General features: G+C 41.6%; 1 protein-coding gene across 2 annotated transcripts in view; it reads right to left on the bottom strand.

Annotated features, from left to right (window-relative positions):
- Window positions 1–25429, bottom strand: part of RAD51B (RAD51 paralog B) — a 391466-nt gene that overhangs the window by 343300 nt on the left and 22737 nt on the right. The window contains exons 1-5 of one of the 2 annotated variants that reach the window (XM_088167115.1): window positions 9847–10018; window positions 9047–9140; window positions 8128–8241; window positions 6916–7032; window positions 1731–1867 (exon numbers count right to left, since the gene is read on the bottom strand). In XM_088167115.1, the coding sequence (XP_088023241.1) occupies window positions 1731–1867; window positions 6916–7032; window positions 8128–8241; window positions 9047–9130 (452 nt within the window). In that variant the 5' untranslated portion in view covers window positions 9131–9140; window positions 9847–10018. Of the gene's footprint in view, window positions 1–1730; window positions 1868–6915; window positions 7033–8127; window positions 8242–9046; window positions 9141–9846; window positions 10019–25429 lie in introns of those variants that run through there. The other variant, XM_088167114.1, reaches the window with a different exon arrangement.

The following is a 25429-nucleotide window of genomic DNA, read 5'->3' on the forward strand; positions in this document are numbered from 1 at the left end:
CTTTATCTACTTCAAAAGCCTTCAAGGATGGAGGCAGCACCACCTCTCTGGGCAAAGCTTTTTCACACAGTTAGGAACTGTAAAGCTTCTCCATATCAGCCCAGAAATGAAGCTCAATGAAGCTCCCAGGACATACCCCTGTGCCATCTCCTTCGGGCCTCCTCACTGGCAAGGGAAAGCTACTGATAGATTGCCCCAACACCTTCTCTCTGCTCAACCAAGCAGGTCCTCTCCAGCTCCCAACCACCTTGGGAAAAGGGGATATGCACCTCCCTGGCCCTGATGGTTCAGCCCCTTACAGGAGGCAACACAAAGTATATGATATTGTCAGTCTGCTGAACTTCTGTTTATCATTTGCAACTGAGCAATACTAAATATGGCTTAATACATAAATAATCCCATCCTTAATATTTTTGCCATGTTTACTTTCTACATCCTACTCTATTTTCAGCAGTTTCATCTGTATCTGCTTTCCTTTTCTTTAGCACTCATTTTTAAGTGACAAGTCTTAATTCACTCTTTAGGTCCACCTTTTTTACTATTTACATTTCAGGGACTTGAAATAAAACTTAAGTGGTGTGTAAGGAGGAAGCACTATACTTTGCAGGGCCATTGCATGAAGCTTTTTTCTTTGATATACTACATTTTATACTTTTGTGACAAAAAGCAGGGTTAGAAATCCCACCTTCTCACCCATGATAACTTGCAATGAATAATCAATGGAAATACATTTACTTTAATACTCCAGATTCACACCATGCCTATAGCAACTAAATTATCTGAAATATATAAATTATTTCGTTGAACCTCTTTCTGCCCATTTTTCTACACAAACAAGAATGAAACTACTGTACTTCTTGTCGTTCCCCAGATCCCTAACTTTTGAACTTGCTCATTCCAAACAACAGGGACAAAGGAATAGAAATCTCAAAAACAAAGCCAAAAAGTTTAGCAAAGTTGGTAACTAAGGAAAATAAATTAGAGCTACATTAAATGAAACACTGCAGAATTATTTCAACAGTTAATCAGACAGTTGACATGGGAAGAGTGGGAACCAACATGTGCAATTCTCAAGCAATCCAGCATAGGATGTCTCCTTGTCCACTCAGAACTCGAACACACTGAAGTGCAGAGCCAAGGCATTTGGGTTGCATGGGCCAAGCAGGAGATATTAGAACAACCAGAGATGTCACAGAAGTCAGGTAATACAGTACTGCATAACTGCTAAGGATATAGGAGATGCAAGCTTACTGCAGAATGGAATCAAATACAGGAGGACACAAGGTCCCATTCAACAGAAATAGGATGGAAATCTGAAGGAAAACTGGCAACATCAGTCCCACTGTTCACTGGAAAACCTCCATTGCCTTTGCAGCCACAATGCTGGGCCTTTGTATCCTGCAATTAACATCCTGTTAAGTCTACAAACCAAATCTTGCAAAGCAAGATTTCAGGTACAGGACTGATAAGACTATTTAAAAATTAAAGATCATACAATCCACCTTGTTATACCAGAACTAGAATCTGCAAACTCATATAAATTAGGAAGGTGAGCAAACCATTTCATTAAATTAATTTCATCGTCCGTGTAATAACTGCATGTACCAGAGGAATGTTTAATAATTACCACCAGTATTTAAAAATGCACAGTTACTGAGCAGAAAATAATTGAGGGTTCCAAGATAAAATGTGCTAAGAAGTTGTGTGCATTTTAGAGTTTTGCATCTTACCTCTCAGCAGAGAATGCAGATTCAGTGTCAATGTATATAACAGCCCCATCCAGTCCTCCCATGCTTACAGGCAGCGTAGCCAGAACACTCAACATAATACAAAACTGAGTTTTGCCACAACCTGGTGGGCTAGTTATCTGGAAGGAAAAAGATTAGCAACATAACATTCATTTCACCATAATTCTACTTTTATCTAAGTCCCATCAGTCAGTGTTCTCCCAATTCTGCTCTTCCAGTTACCAAAGGAGACAACAGCCAGAAAAGACAACACAGTCCACAAAGACCAACTTGCAGTTACTCTTGGACCTGTACCTTGCAGACCAATTCTCCTGAAGAATAAAAAAAGCTTTTCAGACAGAGCATTATGCTTATACTTTATTTCTTTGGCATGATTATTACCTTTCAAATTTGAGGTCCCCTACTCTCTCCCTTACCTCACAAGACCTTCCCTAGAGACACCCAGCTCTCTTCCATCTGTCCCTGTGCTACCTTCTAAAACAGAGTAGAATTAAAAGAGATTCACAGTTGACATTCACATATCAATAGCTTTTAGAGCTGAAAGTCCAGAGCACAAGGGAGCTCAGACAAACATCACCCTATAAATCATCATTACCTTGGTTAAACCAGGTCTCTCCTAGAAATCACAAGGATAATTGCTTATACCTATGAAGACTGAATGTTCAATATGAACCACATGTATACATAAGACAGATTTTATCTGCCCCAGAGATTACACTCTGCACTATTCAGTGTTTTTTCACTGGTGTTAACTCCCTATTACCATATTTCAACACCAATACCATTCAATGATCCAGACCAGTTCCCCAGTTCTAAGTTTCCACCTGTGCTCACTGAAAGCCCCTGCAGTGAGGCAGCATTCAAACAGAGCACACTCAGCTTGTATGAAAAGGTTCCAGTATGATTTTGAAGAGAAAAATCACCAGGATCCTGAGAACACATTGTTTGATGAGATCACCAGTTTCTGAAAGGTGTATTTTTCTACTAGAGATGGCAGATGTTCTTTACTCACTGCAAATCTTCCTGAGATTGTGTCTGAATGCTGGGCTCTGTGTTCAGATAACTGCAAGTTCATTACTACTACAGTGAGTCTTTAAGGACAATATCACAATATCATGTTGTCACTGCTTCTGGAAACGGAGATGATGAAACCCATAAATACCAGGAGGGCCAAAACACAGTAAAAACAAAGTCAAAGTGGTTTTAGGCAGTGGAAACAGAGTGATGGGTTCATTCTCATGCTAGAAGCAAGCCTCTCCAGGGAAGTTGAGCTGTAAAGCAAAGCATGCTGTCTGAAAACACTTCGTACTGCCAGAACAAAGGCCAAAACACAGAGCTATTGTTTTAAATTTAAAAATAAACTGTACAACAGACAGACACTCAAAATCAAACTGATTTTTGAGACTACATGTACAATAGTTTGGTTTCAAGCAGAAACATTTTCACCACAAGATTACAGTATTGCTATGGTTTTGTTTTAAGAAGTAGCAGCATAACTTGAAGCACAGAAAATTTACAGGGAAACACTGAAGGATCACATTAGCTACAGTTAACAGTTAGTAAAAATCCCTTTAATCACCTTTGTCTTTAAAGGCCTGAAAGCTATATCAATCAATGTGCTTGAGGCTTTAATGCAAGAGAAGCATTAAATGATTTTTGTTTAAAAGCACACACTGCATTTAGTGAATTACAGATGAGGAATCAGTCATATTTATGCAATTACCTGTTCCCCAGCCAGTATACTTAGATTACAAACTATCATATCAGCAATATCTGATATAATTTAAAATTAACCCAAAGCACATATAAAAAGTGCAGAGGCAATACACATTCCTTAGTCTGTGATAGCCAATGAATCTCACCAGTTGTTTCTTGTTAAAAAGAAGACTTGAAATGAATGAGGGGAGGGCATCAATCCAGTTTATTAAATGAAGATGTCTGGACAGCTGTCAGGATACTTCAAAAAACACTTGTAGTTTCAGCCTTGCCCAAGAGGTGCATGGGAACCAACATGCATTTCAGTGGCTGACACCAGAGCCAATTCAGCAAAGATGCTATTAAAGTGTCCAAGGATATGAGCATCATATCAGAAAGTGAGGGAACCTTGCAGCACAAGGAAGCAAGCCAATGGAGCAAGAAAGCATTTCTATTCCCAAAAACAACAATATTTCATGTTTAATCTTCATTCCTTTAAAGGGCCTAAACAGGCTTTTAAATAATCCAGTGAACAATTTTACAAAACTACAACATTTTGTTGTTACCATTGGTTCAGCAAGTGTTTAGAACGACAGAACCCTACTTGAAATTCTTCTAATAAATTTAAGTTGAAAGTCCACAAAAAATTTGTTTGGTTTGTTTCACTCTAAAAAACAAAAGTCACCCAGATAGAAATGTGAAAACCACAACACTTTTTTAAAGTATATTTTATTAGGCAGAGATAAATTATTTTTCAATAAGTTACATACTATTTTCTCTGGCACATCTGTAGGGTTTGGATGAAATCACAAGGAGCTAATTCTTCATCTACCAGAAGATTAAACTCTTCAATATTCAAAGAAGGAACTATTTTAATTTTTCCTCATAAAACTTGGCCAAAAGCTCTGACCACAGAATTTTAGCTATGATTTAGTCTCCAGTTTAAAACCTAATAGTGGCTTGGAAAAAAAAAAAAAAAAGGGTCTGAGACAGTGTAATGCAAATCAAATCCCTCTGGTGCTCAAAAAGCAATGACTTGGCTGGAGAAGATACCACCACAAGTCCTAATCCTTCTGATCAGGTACTCAAATTCCAAGTTTCCAGACACCCTCACTGCTGGGTAAAGTAACAGAAAGAAGATTATTTAGCCCCACCAGTCAGGAAGTAAATACTGCACCCAGCATAATTTAGAAGAGAACTTCTCTCAGACTTAAAAGTTTGTCTTATTCAAAAATGCCAAAAAGTCAGTCTGCTTGTCAGCTATGCTCCAGTGATCACAAAAAAAGCAAATTAAGATTGATAAACCCCAAAATCACTCAAATTCAAATAAAAAAAAAAAACCTGAAAGTGTTCACAAGCTGCAGTAGAGCATAAAAGTAGCAGAAGCACAGCATCAAACCAGCAGCAGCAGCAAATTGCTAGCTTTCTACTAAAATTTCATCTAGCAATCCTGATGAACACAGAGTGCTGCCAACCTTTTAAACTACTTCGGATCTCAAGACTCTTGCAAAAATGCTTTTTAAAATCCCTAGAACCAGGCTTTAGAACAAAAGAAAATCAGTTTCTATATTAATGGCTATCTGCCTTGTCATTTGCTGAAAAACTTGTAATAGGTGCCCTAATTGCTTTCCACACTTAGTACCTAATGGGCAAATAAACAATAGACTATTTTATTTTTTCTAGGATACATGTAATCTTTTGAGTTATTCATCACATTTCTGGATCCTACCTAGTTATCTCTAAATTACTTCTGACTAAATAGTTATGTACCAATCATGAGCCAAGCTCAAGGTGCAGGTGGAAGGATGCAGTGCTTGCAGTTTGGTCTCATCCACTACATGTCTTGTACAGATGTCAACATCTCCCTCCCATGGTAGAGAACTGCACCAGGCAGATCTTCTCATTTTAACCAAAATATTTTCGAATACAAAAATATTCACATTCAAAAGGTTTTTTTTTCCAGAAGAAAACTTAAAAGTGCAATATTTCCTTTCATGTGCTTTTCATTTACATTCAGATAAAAGTTTTGCATATCTTTGAATATATTCATTTCCCCTCCAATTAATTTTAAATACAATGATTCATAGGGACTATGACGATTCTTAAAATACAGCTAATCAACAGTTACTCATGTTTTCTTACATTTAAAGGCTAAACATTCTAAGAAAACACTGGGGGAATATTAAACTTGAGTATTGTGATAATTAAGCAGGCTAAGAAGTGCACAAAATACACAGCTCTGGAAAATTAAACACTTAGATTTACTTCCTGCAGACCATTATTTTATATCACCTAAGGAAAATTGTATTTGACATCCATACTTTGAGATCAATTGCTTGCAGAGTTTGCTTTTAAATAAAGTTTAAGACTTATGTTGATTTTGTTTTAAAGGTCATCTAAACTCCCCTAAAACTCCCTGCATGTTAACCATTGCTTTTCCCCAGATCTCCCTCTGGAGCAATGCCAAGAACATGGCAATCAGCAAGCCGGAATTCTATTTCTGCTCTAGAGCCATTCTGCCTGGTCTTCAGGCAAGAACACAGACAGACTGCACTGAATGCTGAATAACAGCTCCATTTAGGATTAAGAACAAAGAAATGTTAATGGCACTGTTATCAGCAGCCTTGTAAACTAACCATGTAGCTCTTAGGACCCAAAAGGATCACATCCACTTGGTTTTTTTTAAGCAGAAGAAAATTAAAAAATCCAATATTTGGGCACCCTCCTGAGCCAGTGACAAGCTCAAGGACAAATCATCCTATCATGGAAAAGACATTTCTATCCTACTTCTTCCTCCTGCCTCTGCAGCAGTATTCCTACTATATAGGAACAGCCCTTTCTTAAAGAAACAGAATTTAGCAAGTTGTTTCTCCCAGAATTTAAAGACTTGCAGTATTCACATTAAGTTCTTCTGAGCTAAATTTTTAAAGTAAATCAGCAACCAAGCTAAGCCTAGATATGAAGAAAATCAATCTGTCAGAATGAATGTCTAAGTTCATGGATACATTCTTAAACAATTTTATAGTGACCTGCATGGTGTATATTCCATTGTCTATAAAAAGAAATACTCTGAATCTTTAAATACTAATAGCCCCTCATTATATAAGAGATGCTAGAGCAGAAACTGTTTAGTCTCAACTCAATGTTGCTTGAACTCTAGTATGTTTTAAATCACTGTTAGATTTTGTAAGTTGTTTCTATCAGAGTTCAAAATCAATCCAGCTTGATTATAGGGTGCAAAAACTATATATTTTCTTCATAGTAATATTTTCCTTACTTCTCATTTTTATTCCTCTACTGTGACAATTTGCCATAGTAGACAAAGAAAAGCACTTGGCAAAGACTGTTCTCATCCAAAACTTTTTGTGCATTTTGTGTTTGAAGCACCTGACACAAGACAGTCCAACCTATATGAGCCTTTAGTTGAGCATTCTACCTAGATATCAAAAGTAAAACATATTAAACAAGTTACCTCTGTGAGGGATCCACAAGGCACACCACCATGCAGGACTCTATCCAAACTATGAAGTGTGGTGGATAAAAAGGCTGAAGAAGGATTGACAGACTTCCTTAATTTCATTTCATAAGCCTACAAAAGGAGGAGAAAAACAGCAAAGCAAAACAAGAAAATCAGAAAATGCCTTTTTAAATGGAAATAGCAAAGTTGCATTTGCTTTCAGCAGCATGGTATGACTCAACACTCGGTGAGAGAGGTACTGTCATATTCAGCTATAGTCTCCCCTTAGGTCATCACCCTTCCTTGTATTTATATCCCATTTATAGCTCACAATAAATTTAAGTCTTTTTTCTCTCCCTCACCACAATATTAAATAATAAGCCCTTAATCATGATGTAACAAAAGTTGTCTCTGCTCCTATTCAACAAGGTTTGTTTTCAACCTGTGAAACTGATCAATGTTCATTACCAATTTGCTAGCTTTACTACATTCAGTAAAAGTCATACTAATCGGTCTATTACTAACTTTATTGCAGCACATTAGTGAATTTAAAGTTTCACAGAATTAATGCTATAATTACTATGCCAGTTACACAGAATAAACTTGGACATGGATTATTTTGGTAAGGAATAAAAAGGGGTTTGCATTGATTGAGGTCAGAACTGTCTGTATCCTCTCTGTTCTAAAAGATATCTTTTCATATGAATTCAAAAAAGAAAAGAAAATGCTGCCACTGCATTGCAACTAACATGTTTCCTTCTTGCACCCAGCTAGGCAACTGTAGCCTAAGGCACACTACAACTCATTTCCATGGATGGAAAAGTCCTCAAGAAATTATTTTCAGGATCACTTCAATTCTTGGCATTGCTTTTATATCTAAACCAAATTTATACCAAAATTCTTATTATTTGCTTGTAGTAAATAAAATTTTTATTTTCTTAGCTGCAGGATACAAACCAGAAGCAATTTTTACATGCTGGACTGGCAGAAAGCATGACTTATTTCCCTGCTGTACTCAGAACTGATGCTGCAAGCCTGAGCAATCTCATGGGGCTACAATACCTAATAAATGCAAGTGCATCAGAGACCTACATTTAAAAATAAAAACATTATGTCATTGTGCAGTGAAACAGACACCACAAGCCTCCAAGCTAAAAAGAGGAGCAACAATGTTCAGCTTTTTCCCAGATATTGTATCAAAAACAGTATCAACACAAGCACACTTACCGTCTGCATTTTGGGAGCACAAGCTCGGCTGACTTTACAAAGAAGCTTCTGCACCTCATAGTAGCTCCGTCCTGTCACTTTCATTAGCTCCAAGTGGGAAAGGCATAAGAAGTCCTGAAAGATGACAGAGCAATTCAGAGAGCTCAACCTGGAAATCCAGGCTGGGGACTAAACTGATGCAATCTGTCCAAAATTAGTAAATATTCCAGAGGTTAGCAACTCTCCCTCTAGATACTTTTACACATTGATGACGTCTCCTCTGTTATCTCCTCTTGAGGCTGACCAGGCCCAGCTCCCTCAGCCTTTCCTCATAAGAGAGATGCTTCAATCCCCTGTTCATCTTCATAGCCCTTGGCTGGACTTGCTCCAGGAGCTCCCTGTCCCTCGTTGTCCTGAGGAGCACAGACCTGGACACGGCACTCCAGGTGAGGCCTCACCAGGGCTGAGCAGAGGGGCAGGATCAGCTCCCTGGACCTGCTGGCAGTGCTCTTCCTGATGCAGCTCAGGATCCCATTGTCCTTCTCGGTCACAAGGGCACTGCACACATGGACAGCTTGGTGTCCACCAGAACTGCCAGTCCTTCCCTGCAGAGCTGCTTCTGTGACTTCCCTACCTCCACAGGGACAGTAAGTAGAGAGTAAGCACATAAAAGCTTAAATGTTTTAGTTAGGCATCTGTCATTTTAAATCTGTTTTCATGAGGCAGCAGGCCAGATAGAATCTGAAATTCTCCCTAACTTTACATAAAGTAAAGCTACCTGTTTAATTAAACTGCCAAAAACTAAACTCAACATGTATTAAAACACAGTCACATATCCACACACGAAAACAAGAACAAAACAAACACAAAAAAACAAACCCACATTAAAAAAAAAAAAAGACGACCAAACCACCCCCCACAAACAAAATAATTCTTTCACCTGACAGGTAGTGATCTGATAGCGACTCAGCCTTTCACACATTTCCTGAGACAACTGTGCTCTTCTTAGTTTCTTAGCAGCCATGCTTCCCAATCTACAAAAAGACAAAAAAAAAGTCTGAAAGATTATTTTAATATGACTATGCAGACAATTTCATTAACTCCTTGCTAAAGAACAGGGAGGCATGCACATACACATGATGCAACGTGATATAGATTTCCCATACAGATCTGTCACATAAAATTATATTACCAGTCTAAATACGGCTTTGTTAAATTATATATGATATTTGGCCATGTATGAGAACATACCAGTAAGAACAGAAGTACCGGCAATGTCTATAAGACAGATGTTTCTAGGACATAAGAAAGCTAGAAATTATACATCCAGGAGCTGACAAAGAACTCCTCCTGCTATATTGCACTGGCAAGAAATAATTATCTTTGGATGCCTGAACATGAATTGCAGAGCAATCACAGTAAGCATTCAACCCTAGAATACACACTGCGAGAACACAACACTCAGTTTTGGTGACCCATTGACGCTGAATTCCCAAAACGCCACGGGATGCTGCCCAGCCCAGCACAATCAAAAGCATACACACGTATGCTTGACCAGGTCGCTGTTTCACACATATTATTCAGGCATATATTTTATATAATGATATATACTATTATACAAGGTTCCTAGTATCAATTCACACAGATATTTAGGCAAAACAGATGTTTTTATAACGTAGTAAGTGCAACTATCGCAAGCGTTTGACATAACACAAAACTGCTACAACTTTGCAGACGCACAGGCCTCCACTTCTTCACAAGACGGAAACTTTATTGCCCCCTCTACAAAATTCTCCTTAAGCAGGAAGAAACCCCAAAGTTTCAAGGTGCCTCCGCCGCCCGCTGCAACACACACGTGGAGGCGCCTGCAGCCGGAGACCCAGCCGGGTCCCGTCTCGAAAGGCGCGGGCACCGCAAAGCTCGCTCCTGCCGCAAAGCAGCCTCACCCCGCGGCTGGGGGGGCTCCTGCCGCAAAGCGGCCGCGCCGCGGGGCATGCTGGGGGCTGTAGTTCGCGGGAGGGCGCGCCTGTGATGGCGGCGGCGCTGCCCGGGGTGATGCCCGCCCGTCCCCGCTCAGTCAGGGGACTGGTCTCCTTTGCGGAGACTGCGGGCCCAGGGGAGCGTTCAGTGTGCCTTCCGCCCGTGAACGTGAGCGCCCCCGCGGAGGAGGGAGCCTTGCACGGCGCTCTTGTGCTGTAATGTAGAAATTCCTTCCGTCCTCTGCACAAAGACGTCTACAAAACCCGAAAGTCTCTAGCATGGAGAGTAACATGCACGTGGTCAGTTGTTAGTAAAGAACATTGGAATTATGTCCTTTTCATATTTAGGCCTCCCAGACACCTGGTCTGCTGCCAGCTGTGAGAGAAATGCCCCATAAAATGAATCACTGAATCAATTAGGCTGGAAAAGAGCTCTGGGTTCATCGAGTCCAACTTATGTTATGACCGAACACCACCTTGTCACACCCTAGCTCTAAGTATCACATCCAGTATCTCCTTAGACAACTGCAGGGACAGTAACTCCACCTCCTCCCTGGGCGGCTCATTACAATAGCCACTCTTTCTGTGAGGAAATTCCTCCTAACATCCAGGCTAAACCGCTCCTCATGCAGTTTAACTCTATGTCTGTCGTAATTATGTCAAGACAGACACGACTGGCACCATCGCCAGTCCTTTATTAAAAACGTCTCATGCCTTCTCTCAAGCAACTCTGACTCCTTTCCCCTCAGGCAGCTCCACACAACACTGACTCCTTCTCTCCTCTCTGCAAGTTTCCTTCTCCAAACTTCTGCATGACCAGCTAAACCCCAACCTGTCCCTCACACAGCACCTTCTTACCTTATCTGTCCCTTCTCACAGCACAGCCAGCACACTCCATCCCAAACTGCAGCAGACTCTGGTTCTCAAACTCCAACTGCAAATTTTTTTTGCCCGACTGCCCCACTCTTTTATAACCTCATGCTCATAGGGCAGGCAAGGCTGTGTCCACTTCTCAGCAATCAGTGCAGCTGTAATTCATTGAAGAAAATTGCCTTCTGCACTATCCTTACAAGCCACATATGTCTTCCTGTTGGTTATCGGGGAGAGGAGTCCTCACCTCACCTGGCTACAGCCTCTCTTCACACAGCTGTGGAGAATGATAAGACTCGGAGCCTCCTTTGTGCCAGGCTGAACAACCCCAGCTCCCTCAGCTGCTCCTCATTGAACTCCAGAACTTTCACCGGCTTTCCTGCCTTCTCTGGACACCCTCCAGTACCCCAGTGTACTACCTGAATTGAGGGCTTCAGAACTGGACCCAGTACTCGAGATGTGGTTTCACCAATGCCAAATTCAGGAGAAGAATAATTTCACTAGTTCTGCTGGCCACACTATTCCTGATACAGGGAATTTCAGAATGTAACAGGGAGAAGTGGTCATCAAACATGACTGGCATGAATGTCTATGGGGTGAGTTTTCCAACTCACTCTAGGTTTTACTAGGAAGCATTAAACTTAGTATTGTGTATAAGTTAGCTGCATAATCATTATAGTATTAAAAAATAACCCAACTGAAGAAAAAATGGGCCAAACTAATTGGACACCTAACTGAGAAACTGTGCATTGGGAACTGCATGGCTGGGCTTTTGTCTATTCTGAAAAACAAAACAAATGCCACAATGAAGCTGCAAACTACAGAAAACTTCAGCCACTCTTCCCAATGAGCGAACAGCAGAAGCAGCAAGAAGCTATCATAAAATGCACAACAACTGTAGTGTCAAAAAGGGTCAGGGAATTAATGTTTCTTTCATACGTTGAAGAGAACTTGCATGCTCAAAGAAGTCCAGAAGATTTAAGAAGCTGGGTAGGGTGTAAACAGCCCATACAGAAGCAACTCAGAGCTGTAGTGAAATGTAGCTGAACAGGGAGAGATGGCATGGAGGAAGAGCTCCTCCTAGTGTAGTCGGCCTTTAAAAGTTGACTTGAAAAATGTGAATCACATTTGAGAAAAGCTGTCTAAGGAAAGGGAAAAGAAGTCTGTTGCTGCAGTTTAGTTTCAATGTAAAAAGGAGGACATGACCATAGTATAACTTGTCATTAACTACTGTCTCCTCCTCAGTATAGAGGTAGCAGAAGCCTTACCTTCCCACCAGAGGAAAGGGTACATTGCCTTGATGACTTTTCTTTCCTCCCACAAATGCATCAGGGCTTTCCCTTCACCTCTAGGCCAACAGACTTCCTTTCTACTTTCTACACAAACGAAATACCTGTATTAAACCAGAGAACTGGTTTGGGACATTGAGCGAGGGAAGAAAATCTTACCAGCTAAGTACTTCAGAAAATCTGTGAGCACAATCAATATAGCCGGGTACCTCTCCTGCAAGTTCTTTGAATCTCATTTCTCAGGGGTCTCATGACTGTTCCCCAGTCTGCTTCTCAGATATGCAGATACACCTTTAAACCTACTGTCAAATAATTGTGCATCATCTTCTCCGTGTAACTTGAGGGAGAGAACATTCAGAGGATAACGAGAGATGTGTTCACATATGGTTGGTCACTGTCAATGTTCTCAAGCAGCAACACAGCAGGCAGCATCACAGCTTCCATATGTTTGACTAGGACAGTAATCACTAGGGAATCGGGGCACTCTGCAAACAGCTCTGCTCTGTGACCTTGGTCAAGCCCCTTGACAACAGGGTATCTGTTTTCCATCTTGGCTTTGTTTTTGCCTAGTTAGTCTGCAAACAGAGGAAGGAAGTAGTGCCGGTCCAACAGACTCATGTGTCGGGCATGATACAGCAGAGAACTGTGCTAGTCTAAGCCTTTTGCTGCTTCTGGAACTGATAATAAGAAAGGATAAAGCTAAGAGATGATTACTTTATAAGAACTTAGTTTCACCACATTAACATAAGAAGGTCATTTAAAATGGCAACACTGGAGGAAGAGTCACAGAAAGGCAGAAGTATAACAGCCACAACAAACAAAGTCTGACAAAATCAAAAGGATCTAACATCAAGCACACCAATTAAAATAAAAAAGGGAATGGTGATTAGCTGTCTAAGGGGCAAGAAGAAAGGGATAGGGTCTGATTTGAAGGACATGATGAAATACTTATCAGCTCTTACCCAAATAAATACTCAGTAGTTAATAATTCTGCAAATCCCTAGAATTCAAAAGATAATGGTAAAAATGTTTCCTTTCTGGAACAGATTCCATAGAAAAGTTTCTTCCTCAAACGCAAGACAACCTTTTGTGAGCATTTTCAGATAATAGTTTGCATTCTGGAACATTTCAGATGATTCACATAATTACTTACACAGTGTCAGCTCACTGATACTGACTGCAATCCTCAGGTTTATTACTATTTTGCAACTGTCAATTCTTGCCTTAAAATTGGCAGCGTTCTCCTACTCCTATGAAAATGTCTCCCCAAAAGAGTCTACTCCAGGAGACTACAACAATTCTGACTCATGAGAGTAATTCAGCTATTCAGAGCAATCCCCCACCCTATGCTTACTGACTAGTGTCTAATTAGTCTAATATATTCTTATTCCTTGGGGTTACCTACTTGATGCCTATAACATTCTTTATTAGAAAGAAATGACCCGTGAGCTCTGGAGACTGCAAAACAGTTATAGAACAGCACATGCTTTCCTGGGATTAAGGTCCTAAGGGGTTGCTCAATAACAGTACACAAAGGGACCTCCAATGCATTATTCTGTCTGTGTCAATCTTCCCAAAGGAGTTGGAGATTTAATTCCAATCCTTTGAGGTTTCCCCATCTCACAGAAAAGCAATTCAAAAGATCTCATAAGGAGGTCTGCACCCTGGTTGAAAACACTTTATTTTTCATACTGTCCATACCAGCACAGCTTTAGCAAAGCTACTTCAACTTGAGATTTTGCCAGATGCATCTGCTCCAGGGATGGGGTGAGGGGAAAGGAAAACACCTTTCTGTTGTTTCTAGAAGTTACTCATCACTATTGCCATTGGCTATAATAAACAAATCAATAACAACAGACCTGTGAAAAGGTAACCCGTCTTTTAATTTTGACTTATTCTTCCCCCTGCACCCCAGTCATCTGAACCATCTGTGGGACAGATAAATGCTTCTCCCCAAGCAATTAACCTTTTTCGTCCTGCTCAGGAAGGATTAAACCTAATTAATAATTAATCTTCCTCAAGTATTAGTGAAGACCTGTCTGACCACACACCTTTACACCCAGGAAAAGAAGATTTTTTTATTTCCTCAGGACAGGCAGAAGGCGTCTCTCTGTTTTCTGCCTATTCACACATGCTGTGAATCCACAATTATCCATAACCTCCAAAACTATTCAGAAATATCCAGCAGCAATGTAGAGTTTTTTTGAAAGGGAGTGTCTGTACCTCCTACCCTTTTTACAAAAAAAGCATACTGGCCACATTCACTGCTATTGCAGGCAGAAAGGCAGCCCCACTAGTATGTTACAGCTTTGAAAAACTCATCTGCATTTGCTTTCTGCCCAAACTACAACAAACAAATGGAGAGACTTCAGGGATTATTCCACTTTTAGCCTGTACTCATCTAAGAAGATTACCCACCAAGATCAGCTTCCTACTTCATTTAGCTTTTTCTGGTTAAAGGGACAGGAGGAGTCATTCAAGTCTTTGGAGTTTTTATATTTCCCTGTTAAGTTTCTGTTAGATGAGAAGGCCATGAACTGATAAAGCAGCAGCATAATAGTCTATGTGGAGTTGTTGTTACAGAGCAGATCGTTATCAGCACACCTTTTTTACTGCCTTGTCTTGACCTTCTGTTTACTGAAGTTGCTGTGGTTGTCCCAGTAGTGATGTCTGCAATCACCAGGCCTTGCCACTCTCAATACCGATTTTCCTGCAGCTTTCCCTGAGACGCTGAGATAGACGAAGAAGTGACAAATATCACAGCAGGGGGCCTTTAGGAGCACTGTGATCCTCCACAGCATCCAGCCTCTATTGAGAAGCTGCAATTAGACTAGAAAAATCAAAGTACCTCACGGTGACCAGTAGTGAAAGTGCCTGTGTACCCCTTGTCATCACACTCAGAGTCAGACACCATGAAATTAGCACTGATGGTGCCTGGTTTTAGCAATTAGGGTAGGACATCTGTTGCTTGCAGGTACAGCCCTCGCTCCATCTGGAGAATTCTTCAGTGGAAAAAAGAGACAACAGGAAGCAGTGGACTCAACTGAGAGATGAGTTTTTTTGCTCAGACAGCACCAGCAGAGAAGAGTAGATCTCAAGCACTCATTTCTGTACAGTTGCCAGAAATGGGGGTAAAGGAGTCTTCACTTTGTGATGTTACAGATTGATTGCTCTGATAACCCAGTAGCTGATTGCGACCCAGTAGCTCTTATTTCAAACAACAAACACACAAACCAGAAAGAAAACAAAGCAAGGAACATTTCATTCCTTTTATTGTTTCAGTCTGGGGCCTTTGGCTTTTGCATGGTTTTCATTCTACTTATTTTAAAGCAATGAATGAGATCCCTATGGCTGTAACTAGAAAGGAAACTGCTCCAGACATCCTCACCATTCTCCCCTAGAAAATATTGCTGAAGTGTTTCCAAAAGTGGCTGAGTGGCCTGGAAGACAGAACACACCACCAAACCTGGGCAGAGAAAGCAGAAGAAAGTCTCTACTGTCACAGTATTTGTGCTTTACAGTTTTCTGCTTGCCTGTGAAAGAATGAGACATCTTCATGCCCTGCAATTGGATGTTACTCATGCTCACACACACCTACAAGGAACTCAGCAGTCTCAAACAAGATCAAAACAGACTCAGTGTCTTCTGCCTTAGCAGTGTTGGGGAACAGATGGAAAAGATCTCTTAGTGGATAATTACAGAAGATTTAACCACAGAGGAAAGAAGAGATCAGGTTAATTCTGTGGTGGTTATTTTTTACCTTGAAGCATGGCTCTTCTTATCTGTTTTACTGGGATGAGCACACAGCAATAACACGTGCAAATATCACCCCTGTACTCCAGTACCACAAACTCAATTACTGTAGAGGCTATCCAGGCAAGCATGTTTGTTGCTCAGTGTTTGGGTACAATGTTATAGCTATGATCATATTATCCTCACCCTACACTGACTGCCCATGAAAAATTGATTTTACAGAGCCATAGCTATTTTTTAAATAAATCACTACAGCAAATAATATTAAATTAACTATGCAGCAAATTAAGCCTATACATAATTGAAGTAAAATAGGACATTTGTACAGCAAGAAGCTGAATGCATGATTAGGATCCTATTGTCTAATAACTGAACTTTTGTTTCAGTGGTCTTTAGGATAGAGGCTTATAAATCTGCATGAGGCATCAGAGTCCAATCTAGTTCAGTCACTGAAGGAATATATTCCTGGACGCCAGTTTTCACACCAAAGAGGGAAAGGACATGAAATGAGAACATTCTCAGCCTTGCAAAATAAAATGCACCATAAGGAAAGGTGCCACTGAGCTGACAGAAGATAGAGACATCCTGCATTCATCACTGACTTTCATCAGCTGTGCTGCCATGGCCTCAGTAGGGACAGGTGTATCCTGGGCTGTGTGACTCAACAGCCGTATGGTACCAAAAAGTTTGATTCAACGGGCTCTCATTCAGCTTCCACTGGGAGCTGCGTGTTTCCCTGACCTCACAGTGGGAAATCACCAAGTCACATACAAAGGCCAAATGATTTTTTAAAGCCTCTGATTTGAGCTGCTTCATATTAGGGCTTCCAGCTTGAAATACTTTCATCCCCAGGGGTGCACAGCTGACATACTTCTAACTGGAGCCATCTGAAGAGAATCAGGAGAGAAATGTCCCAGTCTGGTAAAACTTGAGTTACTCTAAATCTATGGTTTCTTTTCAAATATTTAGGCCTGAATGATAAGATCAGGAATATAGACAAGTCATCACAGCTGGGGAATGGGCAGATGAGCTAGATGACTTGTTTGTCTTAACTCTCAGTGTTATGTTTAAAATATGTCAGTATTAAATATATCGCTCAACTTCTTACATTGGTGAGGATTCAGAATGAGGTCTGTGAAGTGAATAAAGTTACAGTAAATCAGGAGGCTAAGAACAGAAGCAGAGGTTTGGGTATTCAAAACACGGACCATAAACACACAGTTTTGATTGTTTCTTTCTCTCTGCCTTTAATCTCACTGGGACAAAAAGAAGCTGGGAGGATGAATGAATGTCAGATGTGAAGGAAATCTTTGAGCTTTCAATTTCCTATTATAAACCAGGACTAGAACAGTAAAAAGCAGCAGAGGTCAGGAATGAGATAAAGTGAAAAAAAGCAGCATTCACCCTCTTATTCCAGGGATAATGGTTTCAATCTGCTATGTATGAAAAGACACTGGGAGAGAAAATCCAGAAAAAGCAGAATGTTTTACAGGGGAAAAGAGGGATACTGTTAATTGTACTAGACCTATATATGGTTCACTCTGAGGTTTTGTAGCTGTAATTCTGCCATCCTACACCACAGTCTTGTACCTAAACCACAGAGTGACTGCCCAGGCCCTGCTTTGCAATCTGGGAAGAGTCAGAAGATGAAGAACAATTCTGGAGCCATCCAGAAGCCAAGACTTCTGTCTCCATCCCAGCATACCCAAGAAGGCCAGATGTTTGGTTTCTGTTAGATTAAGCTTTTGGCTGGAGATTAAGCTTTGCTGTGGGTTAGCTGCTGATTTTAACTGGATAGCTTGCCTTTTTATCTGCCAAAAATGCCTAGAGTAACACACTGGCTCTTTTTGTGCCGTCTGTCAACGATCAAAATAAACACATAATATCAAAACTATGTATTTTTAATTATATATTTTTAAAAATAGGTTGGTATGGGCAGGAATTCTCACAGTCTTTCCTCCTCCCTGCTAATTTCCTCTGCTTATAAGTGCTTCCATTCCTCCTTCTGCCTGTTCAAAACTTGAAGAAAAAAGAAAATTGCTGACACCAATTCAGCCATGAAAGTTTGGATATTGAGGGAATCCAAGAAGAGCAAGGCTTTCTTCTTATACACCAAGGTGGGAATACTGATGACTTGGTAAAATGAAATTTTTTATCTACATACCCCCACAGAAACACTTCCTGACATTTACCATTTCTGGCACCATTAACCTCTGTGCATGAGGGTGCAGGGAACATAGTGGGGCAGTTCATGTTTTTAGGCCAGCCATGCTGCAGAGCCATACTGATGCCCCATATGGCTCTGGAGGTTTTGGAGGGCACTTGCTAAAACCAGTTCCTTTCTCTTGTGCAGATTTCAGCACTTGAGGTAAATCCGGGTTTCCTTGGTTAATGTCATTTCCTTACTAAAATATGGAAATTTGAAGCAGCTCTGTCTGAGGCAAGATTTAGTAATAAGTGAGGTCCATGTTCCCTTTTGTTCTTATCCAATATTGCTGATTCCACCATTCAGTAAGCATAAAACATTCCCTCTGTAATTTAGCAGCATTTTACACAGAGCCTGCAAGCTATGAGCAAGAGCCTGCAAGCATGAGATAGAGAATAACAAAGAAATTAGTCTAGACTTAGGACACCACCTTTTCCTTTTTTCCAGGAGCCAGTTGTAGGAAGGCCCATGTCTGTGCTGGTGCACTCTTTTGTCCTGCAAGCAGCTGGGCTGCACAGGCACTCCTTGTTGGGAGTGTCCAGCTCCAGCACCTGCCACAACCTGGCTGAGTAGCCCTTGCCTGTGCTGGGCCAGGCTGGTCCCAAAGGCTACTGAGCACCCTGGCTATGAGCTGGCACCCTGGAGTGCCTGTGTCTGCATTTGAGTTGTACTGATACTTACAGGTATTTCAGGATTTTAGGGGGGTTGGGGTCAAGGTTTGGATTGCTAAATCTCATGGCATTTCTCATTCTAGGAGGGCTTGCTGAGTCTTAATCCTTCAATATACAAAGCAGATAAATTAACAGTCATGCGGGATTGGGAGTAGGAAGAGGGAGCATTTTTGTAAAACTTCATTAAAACATCTCTGTCTTGTCAGTGTGTACAGTAAGAACCCCATGAGGGCTTTCATTGCATCTTTGGACATAATTATCTCTCTTGCATGGTCTTCTGAGCTGGCCAGCTAATGATTTCCTTGGCCAAGATATCTGCATTTCAAAAACACCATACTGTGACAAAGTGCCCATTTCTGCCTGCCTTTACAGAAGCAGACAGTTTTTGCCACACACAAATAACCTTTTAAGAGTTCCATGACTAATTGCTACTCTTCTGCTCAGGCTCAGCCCCAATACTTGAGCTGCAAGGTGGAGCAGCAATGGGGATATTTGATCAATGCTATTGTTATAATAAAAGCTATCCCTGACAGAGCTGTAGGTAAAATATCTCTTGGGAGCAGCATTTCTTGCTGACGCCATATAGAAGGCTTGGCAGAATGCCCTGTGCTTTTCAGATATTTTTTGCTGGTAGCAGAAAATTCCTCCTGCAGGGCTGTAGAGCCAGCCCCCTAAAGCCCTTGACCCTGAGTGTGTAATCTCCCTGGAGACCTAATGCACATGAAGAAATATAATCTTGAAGCATCTGCTGTCTGTCTTGTGTTAAAGTCTAACTGGGATGCAACTGTCGAATCTACAGCTCACTCATTGCAGAATCCTTTACAGGGCAATAAAAACTGCAATCTCTCTCTATTGCTTTAAGAAGGGGTATTTTGTCATGGCTGCAGCCTGAGAGGTTTCTGTATCCAACAGACATTTCCCATGCTTTAGTGTCCTGGGAAGGTAATAGCACACAACAGATGGGAAACGGAGCTGTTTCGCAAGGTCACGGTCATGGCATCCCATGCAAATCCTTTGCCCACTGGGACCTTGTGGCGCATGAGCTATGCTGGGCAAGCCAGGAAGAGCTTTCCTGCTTGCACAGTGACAATTGGCAGGGAGGCCTGGGAGGACCGTCTTGGCAAATGGATCAGTCTGACAGATCAGCTTTCCTGCTGGGCCTGAAAGGGAAGGAGAGATGTTTCTTTTCAGAGGAGACACAGAGAAGAGGGGTGTCTCCTGTTTTTTAGATTTCTTTGTATGTTTTTCTGAGCCAGTTGAGGACTTGGTCTCTGCTCTGAAGACATAGGTGTAGGGAGCAGGGAAGAGTGCTTTAAATGCAGAACTAGCAAGGAAAGAACAATCAATATGGCTTGCCAACGATACTCAAATCTGCTCTTGTTTCAGTTTTTCTGTATTTTTTTTCTACACTGTAAACTCATCTCCTTGATATCTGCCCTGTCTTTCTCTCAGTCTCGGTCTTCCCTTCCCCCACGTCTCCCTTTAATACTGGTGTCCTCATTTCCCCTTTTGTACGTGTGACCCTTTCACTATGCAGGGATTAGTATCTCACTCATAAATATGTGAAATAGATACGCAGATGATTTAATTTGCTGGGTTTTGTAGGGCTAGTGAGACAGACTGGCATGGGGAAAAGGTCCTAGCAGGTCAGCTGAAGAAAACATCTTGGGCACAGGATGAATAATGTGAAACACCAGCACCAGTCCAGGAGGGACACCTCAAGGGGCAGGGAGAAGGTAGTAAAACATAAAGGCTAGGCAACTATGGAAGAGCAGAAGACAAAGTCAAAGATGCCTCTGTTTCTCCCATTTGTTATATGTATCTTCCAGGGAGAAAGGACAAAAGTGAGGTACATGAGAAAAAAAAATGGGACCAGAAATCTACCCTGCCTGCAGTGGTTCGAGTTATTGGTAACTCATTCAGGAAGAGATGCCAGAGGAGCCAAGAAAAATGCTGGTCTAGTGAGATGGTGGCAAGCTAGGAGGGAGGCAGAGGTCTGGGACATGAGGAGGAGATGGCACTAAAAGTTGTGTAACTGAATGGGGCTGCCCGGACTGGGGACACAGCTGATCTGAACAGGGATTCCTGAGGAGGGGGAGAGTAGCCATAAGGAGGTGACAACAAAGGGCTAGAGATAACAATGCTGTGAAGCTCTGGCCAAGAAAAAATTGTCAAATGGCAAGGATTAAGTTACCAGATCCAAAACAGGAAAAAAAGATCACACTACAGCCTAACAGGCAATAAGACCTTGCCAGGAGGCAGCTAGTGAGGCAGAGAGGAAGGACAGAATGGGCAATGGAAGATAAAGCAGAAAAATAAGGTTTAATGAACCACACATGACAGCAGTCAAGGCCAGGCTTACTGCTGGCTTTGCCAGCAGCCCTAAGGTTGCAGGCAGCCTTGCTGGGACAGTATAACACCACAAGCTTCATGCTGGGTGCATGCCCAGAGGTCAGTGGCCAGCACAACTGCAGCCTGTGCTGTTGTTTGGAGATGTTTGTGCTACTTTCAGCAGTCATGCAGCACAAAGCCCCACCATAAGCACACTGCTGGGGGACATGCTATCCTTACTGTGAGATCAAAGGACAGCTGGGCTTTATCATCATACTTGTCAACCAAAGTATCATTATCATTACTATGCTGACTCAAATCAGCCCCTGCTGAAGAGCCAGTTCACCATCCAGTGATATTAAAAGCTGTTTTGCTAGAGAATCTGACTACCAGCATCTGGCTAAGGTAGACTACTGTGTGCCACCTGGAGTCACAGAGAGGAGGCCCCTAGTGTGCCACAAGCCATGCTCCACTGTCATGGCTTGTTGCTGGCATGCTCAAATCATGATCAGGGATTTGCCTTCCTGCGTGGCAGACAGGGCTGGATGGAAAGGGACAACAGAGGTACCTCTTGGACATTTTAGTCAAGTTCTTTCATTAGTGGAACAGAGCTGGGATGCTTACTCTTATCCTTGAAAATTTCAAGAAACTTTTTTCAACGCTTACTCCCTCTGGTAACTTAGCACTTACAGATCCGGTTAGGGACATGCTTACATCAATGTGACAACAAAAGCATATGGCCTGGCCTGGACAATTTGCAATGTCCAAATCCTATGGCTGAGACTGGAGACAGCAGACAGATCCAGTGGCCAAAAGATAGAGCAGCAGAAGAACAGGAAGTCTAGGATCAACACTGCAGCCTGGGTGGGAGTACTTTTGGTTGCTGCCTTACCTGAGAAAGAGGAGTGGATGGGATGGGTTCGACTTAGCAGGGTGCACACTGCTCTCCTGAACAATAATAGAGTGCATACAGACTGGAAGCCAAACCCTGTCAAAGGAACCAGAACATCCCCAAGTGATAACTCCCCATTTTTAAAAGATGAAGCAGGATAGTATGGTATGTTTGCCTTAATCTGATTTAAACACCATATGTAAAACATGTTTGAAAAACCTAGGCCTAACTTCCCCCTGTGAGCTGACTGCTCATCAATTAGAGGCTTTCATCTCCTGACACATCTAACTGAAGCCATACCAAAGCTCACAAACATGCAGCTTGCAAGAAGGTCAAGAACATCCAACTTAGATCTTAACCTTCTTCATATGTATTTGGGCTTTATTTTGGATATTCTCTGGAGTTCATCTGCTCAAGAAAGTGGCAGTGAATAGGCAGCTAAACAGGATGGCTCTTCTTTGCTGGTAGAAGTTTCATGTATGCCATCAGCTATGTTTGTGCATCTGAACACACTCATTATGTATATACATTTATGTGAAGGATGAGGTGAACTTACGTATTAATCTATATTCACTGAAACTCTAAGAGATTGAGCAGAGAAGCTTTTTGCTGAATTTAGTCTTGAAAGCCTATTGTGTACCATTGTGTGGAAGGTAGAGCAAACACAGTAATTGCATGCTTCCTGCTCTACTTGTGCCTGAAGGCAAGTGTGTAAAATGTTTTCTGCTTTTCAAAGCACTGACAACTGCAACTGTTGTGGGCTTCAATGGAAGGTACAGCTCGTCAGCAAATAATTAACACAGCATTTTTGTTCAACTGCCAAAGATGGGGTCCAGACTTGTTGCAGGGAGGCTTGGGTACCTGTCACTGCAGCATGGGCTTGCAGTGGACATAAAGCATGGAAAAGGACAGGATACCCCAAAGGAGCTGCTGGAGAAAGAGGAGCAGCAGGAAGAGCTGTGGTATCAGATGATTGTTCTAACAGAAACAGCATCACAGATAAGCTCTGCAGTAACTGCAACACAAGCTGATAGAGCAGATGGTCACCTCAGTTTAGCCTTTAACATAGCTTGTTGCCCCTAGCAATATTTACCCAAAAGTACTCTACTGATGGAAATGGGATTACGGAGCAGACAGAGGGAATCAGTCCTATTTTATACAAGATACAGGGCTGCCTATCAGCTGTGACAGTCCCTTCATGTGCTGGCTTTGACTTGGGCAGACAGAGCAATGTCATGAAATGCACAACCATTTCTGGGACAGCTTCACATGGTGGAAACCAGGTAGCACTTCCCCAGTTTCCCAACTTTGTTGAAACGTTATTAACTCACTCCACAAATCCGGAAACTTGGTTAAGAGGTAAAATGTTAAATTCCCTTTTCTCTTTCTGAAATGATCTTTTTGGAACTGTCAAGACATTTTCATCAGCACCTGATCAGTGTTATTTTGGGTTAATTCTGACCCACTTCAGTAATTCTTCAGAAGCAAGATTTCATTAGTTTGTGAAAAGCACCTCAAAGATCCTTCCATGAAATGTGAAAATACTATTATCCTTATTCTCCAAATACTAAAATAAAGAACCACACTGAAATAGCAATACAGAAATGTTGCAAATCTGATTAACTACAATGGGAAACAACATTCTTCACTAGAAAGTGTCCCATATTTGAAAGGCCAGACATATCTAAGCATATGCATATCTCACCTATTTAATAAATGTCTCAACTGCACGTTTATGTATTTTTATTAAAGAGAAAATTGCTTGTATTTCCTTCTCTTTCTTCTGCATTATAGCATTAAGGCAGGACTGTATGCCAAACAACAGTATAAACAAATAGCATCACCAGACACTTAAAGGTCTTCAGCTCCTAAATTGACTAAAGCATAAATACAAACTGACGTCAAACATTTGAGATTACCATTTTAAAATTGCTGTTTTCTGAGACAGTAACGAAGGCCGTTCATATCAGAAAATTCAGTGCCTACAATAGGAGTGAGCTGCCCAGACTCCAGAGTAAGGAGTCAAAGAAATGCTCTGCATCTCTTGGAATATAAAACCTGCCAATTTGCTTTAGACTGATGAGAAGTGCCAGATACAGAGAATATGAAGAGATTCTTTCAACCTAACTCTTGAAGATTTAGGAGTGTCACCACCAGTCCTTGCTCTGTCACCATTATCAGCAGTGTTTTTATCACCCACTCTGCTCATCATGGTCCTTGTGTGCTGGAAGCCCAGGATGCCCATCCAGGCTGTGCACTGGAGCTGCACAGCACACCCCATGCAATGCAGAGAGCAGCTGTGTGATCATACTGACCTGCTCCAGAGCTGTATAAAGTCAGCTTCTACATTTGGTCTTCAGGGTCTCCATTAAACAGTTTAAATCTTAAACAAGTAAGAGCACAACTTATAGGACCTATATTGGCTTAATGAGCATTAGCTTGCACATCCCAAGGTGATGTATTTTTCCACAAAACTGTAAGGTGGGAATCACCTAGAGAGAAAGAAGACTGGAGATTTGAACACACCTAGTTTGGAGTAAGCTCAAGCAATCATACACTTTGGGGCAAGCAAGGCATGTGCATTTTCAGAAGTAGTGAAGATTTCAATGGGAAAGCACAACTTTGTATTTGAAGATGTGGTGCCTTTGGTCACAAACTAACCAGTGCATCCCCAAGAAAACAGCACCTTTTCCTTCCACATCTGTGCTAGTTGCCCAGGGGCCCAAAGCAGAGCAGGTACAGGGGGCATCAACTGCTTCTCTAACTTCCCCTCTTGTTCACAAAGCGGTTTGACCAGTTGTCAAACCCTTGATGGAGCAAACCCTTGCCATCCTAGAAGATGCAAGCTACTCCACATGGTACAAATTCACTATGAGGTCTGTGGAAGCCTTGCTTGTGATGAGCCTGAAGTCCAGAGCCTTACAGCTCTTAAGGAATCAAAGTTCCTGTGCCCAGGTGGAGACAGACCTGTGTTAGCATAAAACCTTGAGTGGTGCCAAGGCCCCTGAGCAGCTGCAGAGCTTGCTCCTTTCTCTGGGACAGAAGGTGGAAGGAAGGGAATGTCCCTTCCCCAGCAGTTGGCTCAGGACACTCCAGGAGGAGTAAGGGAAGACAGGATCAAAGGGAGGCCGTTTGCCAAACATGGACAATGCTGTTTTTGTTCTCACCAGCTCTGTGACTGATAGTGGTTTTTAGCTGCCAAAGCAGCTGTATAAGGTGACACACATTATTAATAGCTTCTGGTTCGGTAAGGGGCCATATGAGAAGAAAAATTTCTGTCTACAACAGGGGAGGGACCGCAGAGGGATTTGGTAGCTGCCAATGTGCAGGAA

This window comes from Sturnus vulgaris, chromosome 6, assembly GCF_052056855.1.
Source record: "Sturnus vulgaris isolate bStuVul1 chromosome 6, bStuVul1.hap1, whole genome shotgun sequence".
In the NCBI taxonomy this organism is placed as follows: domain Eukaryota; kingdom Metazoa; phylum Chordata; class Aves; order Passeriformes; family Sturnidae; genus Sturnus; species Sturnus vulgaris.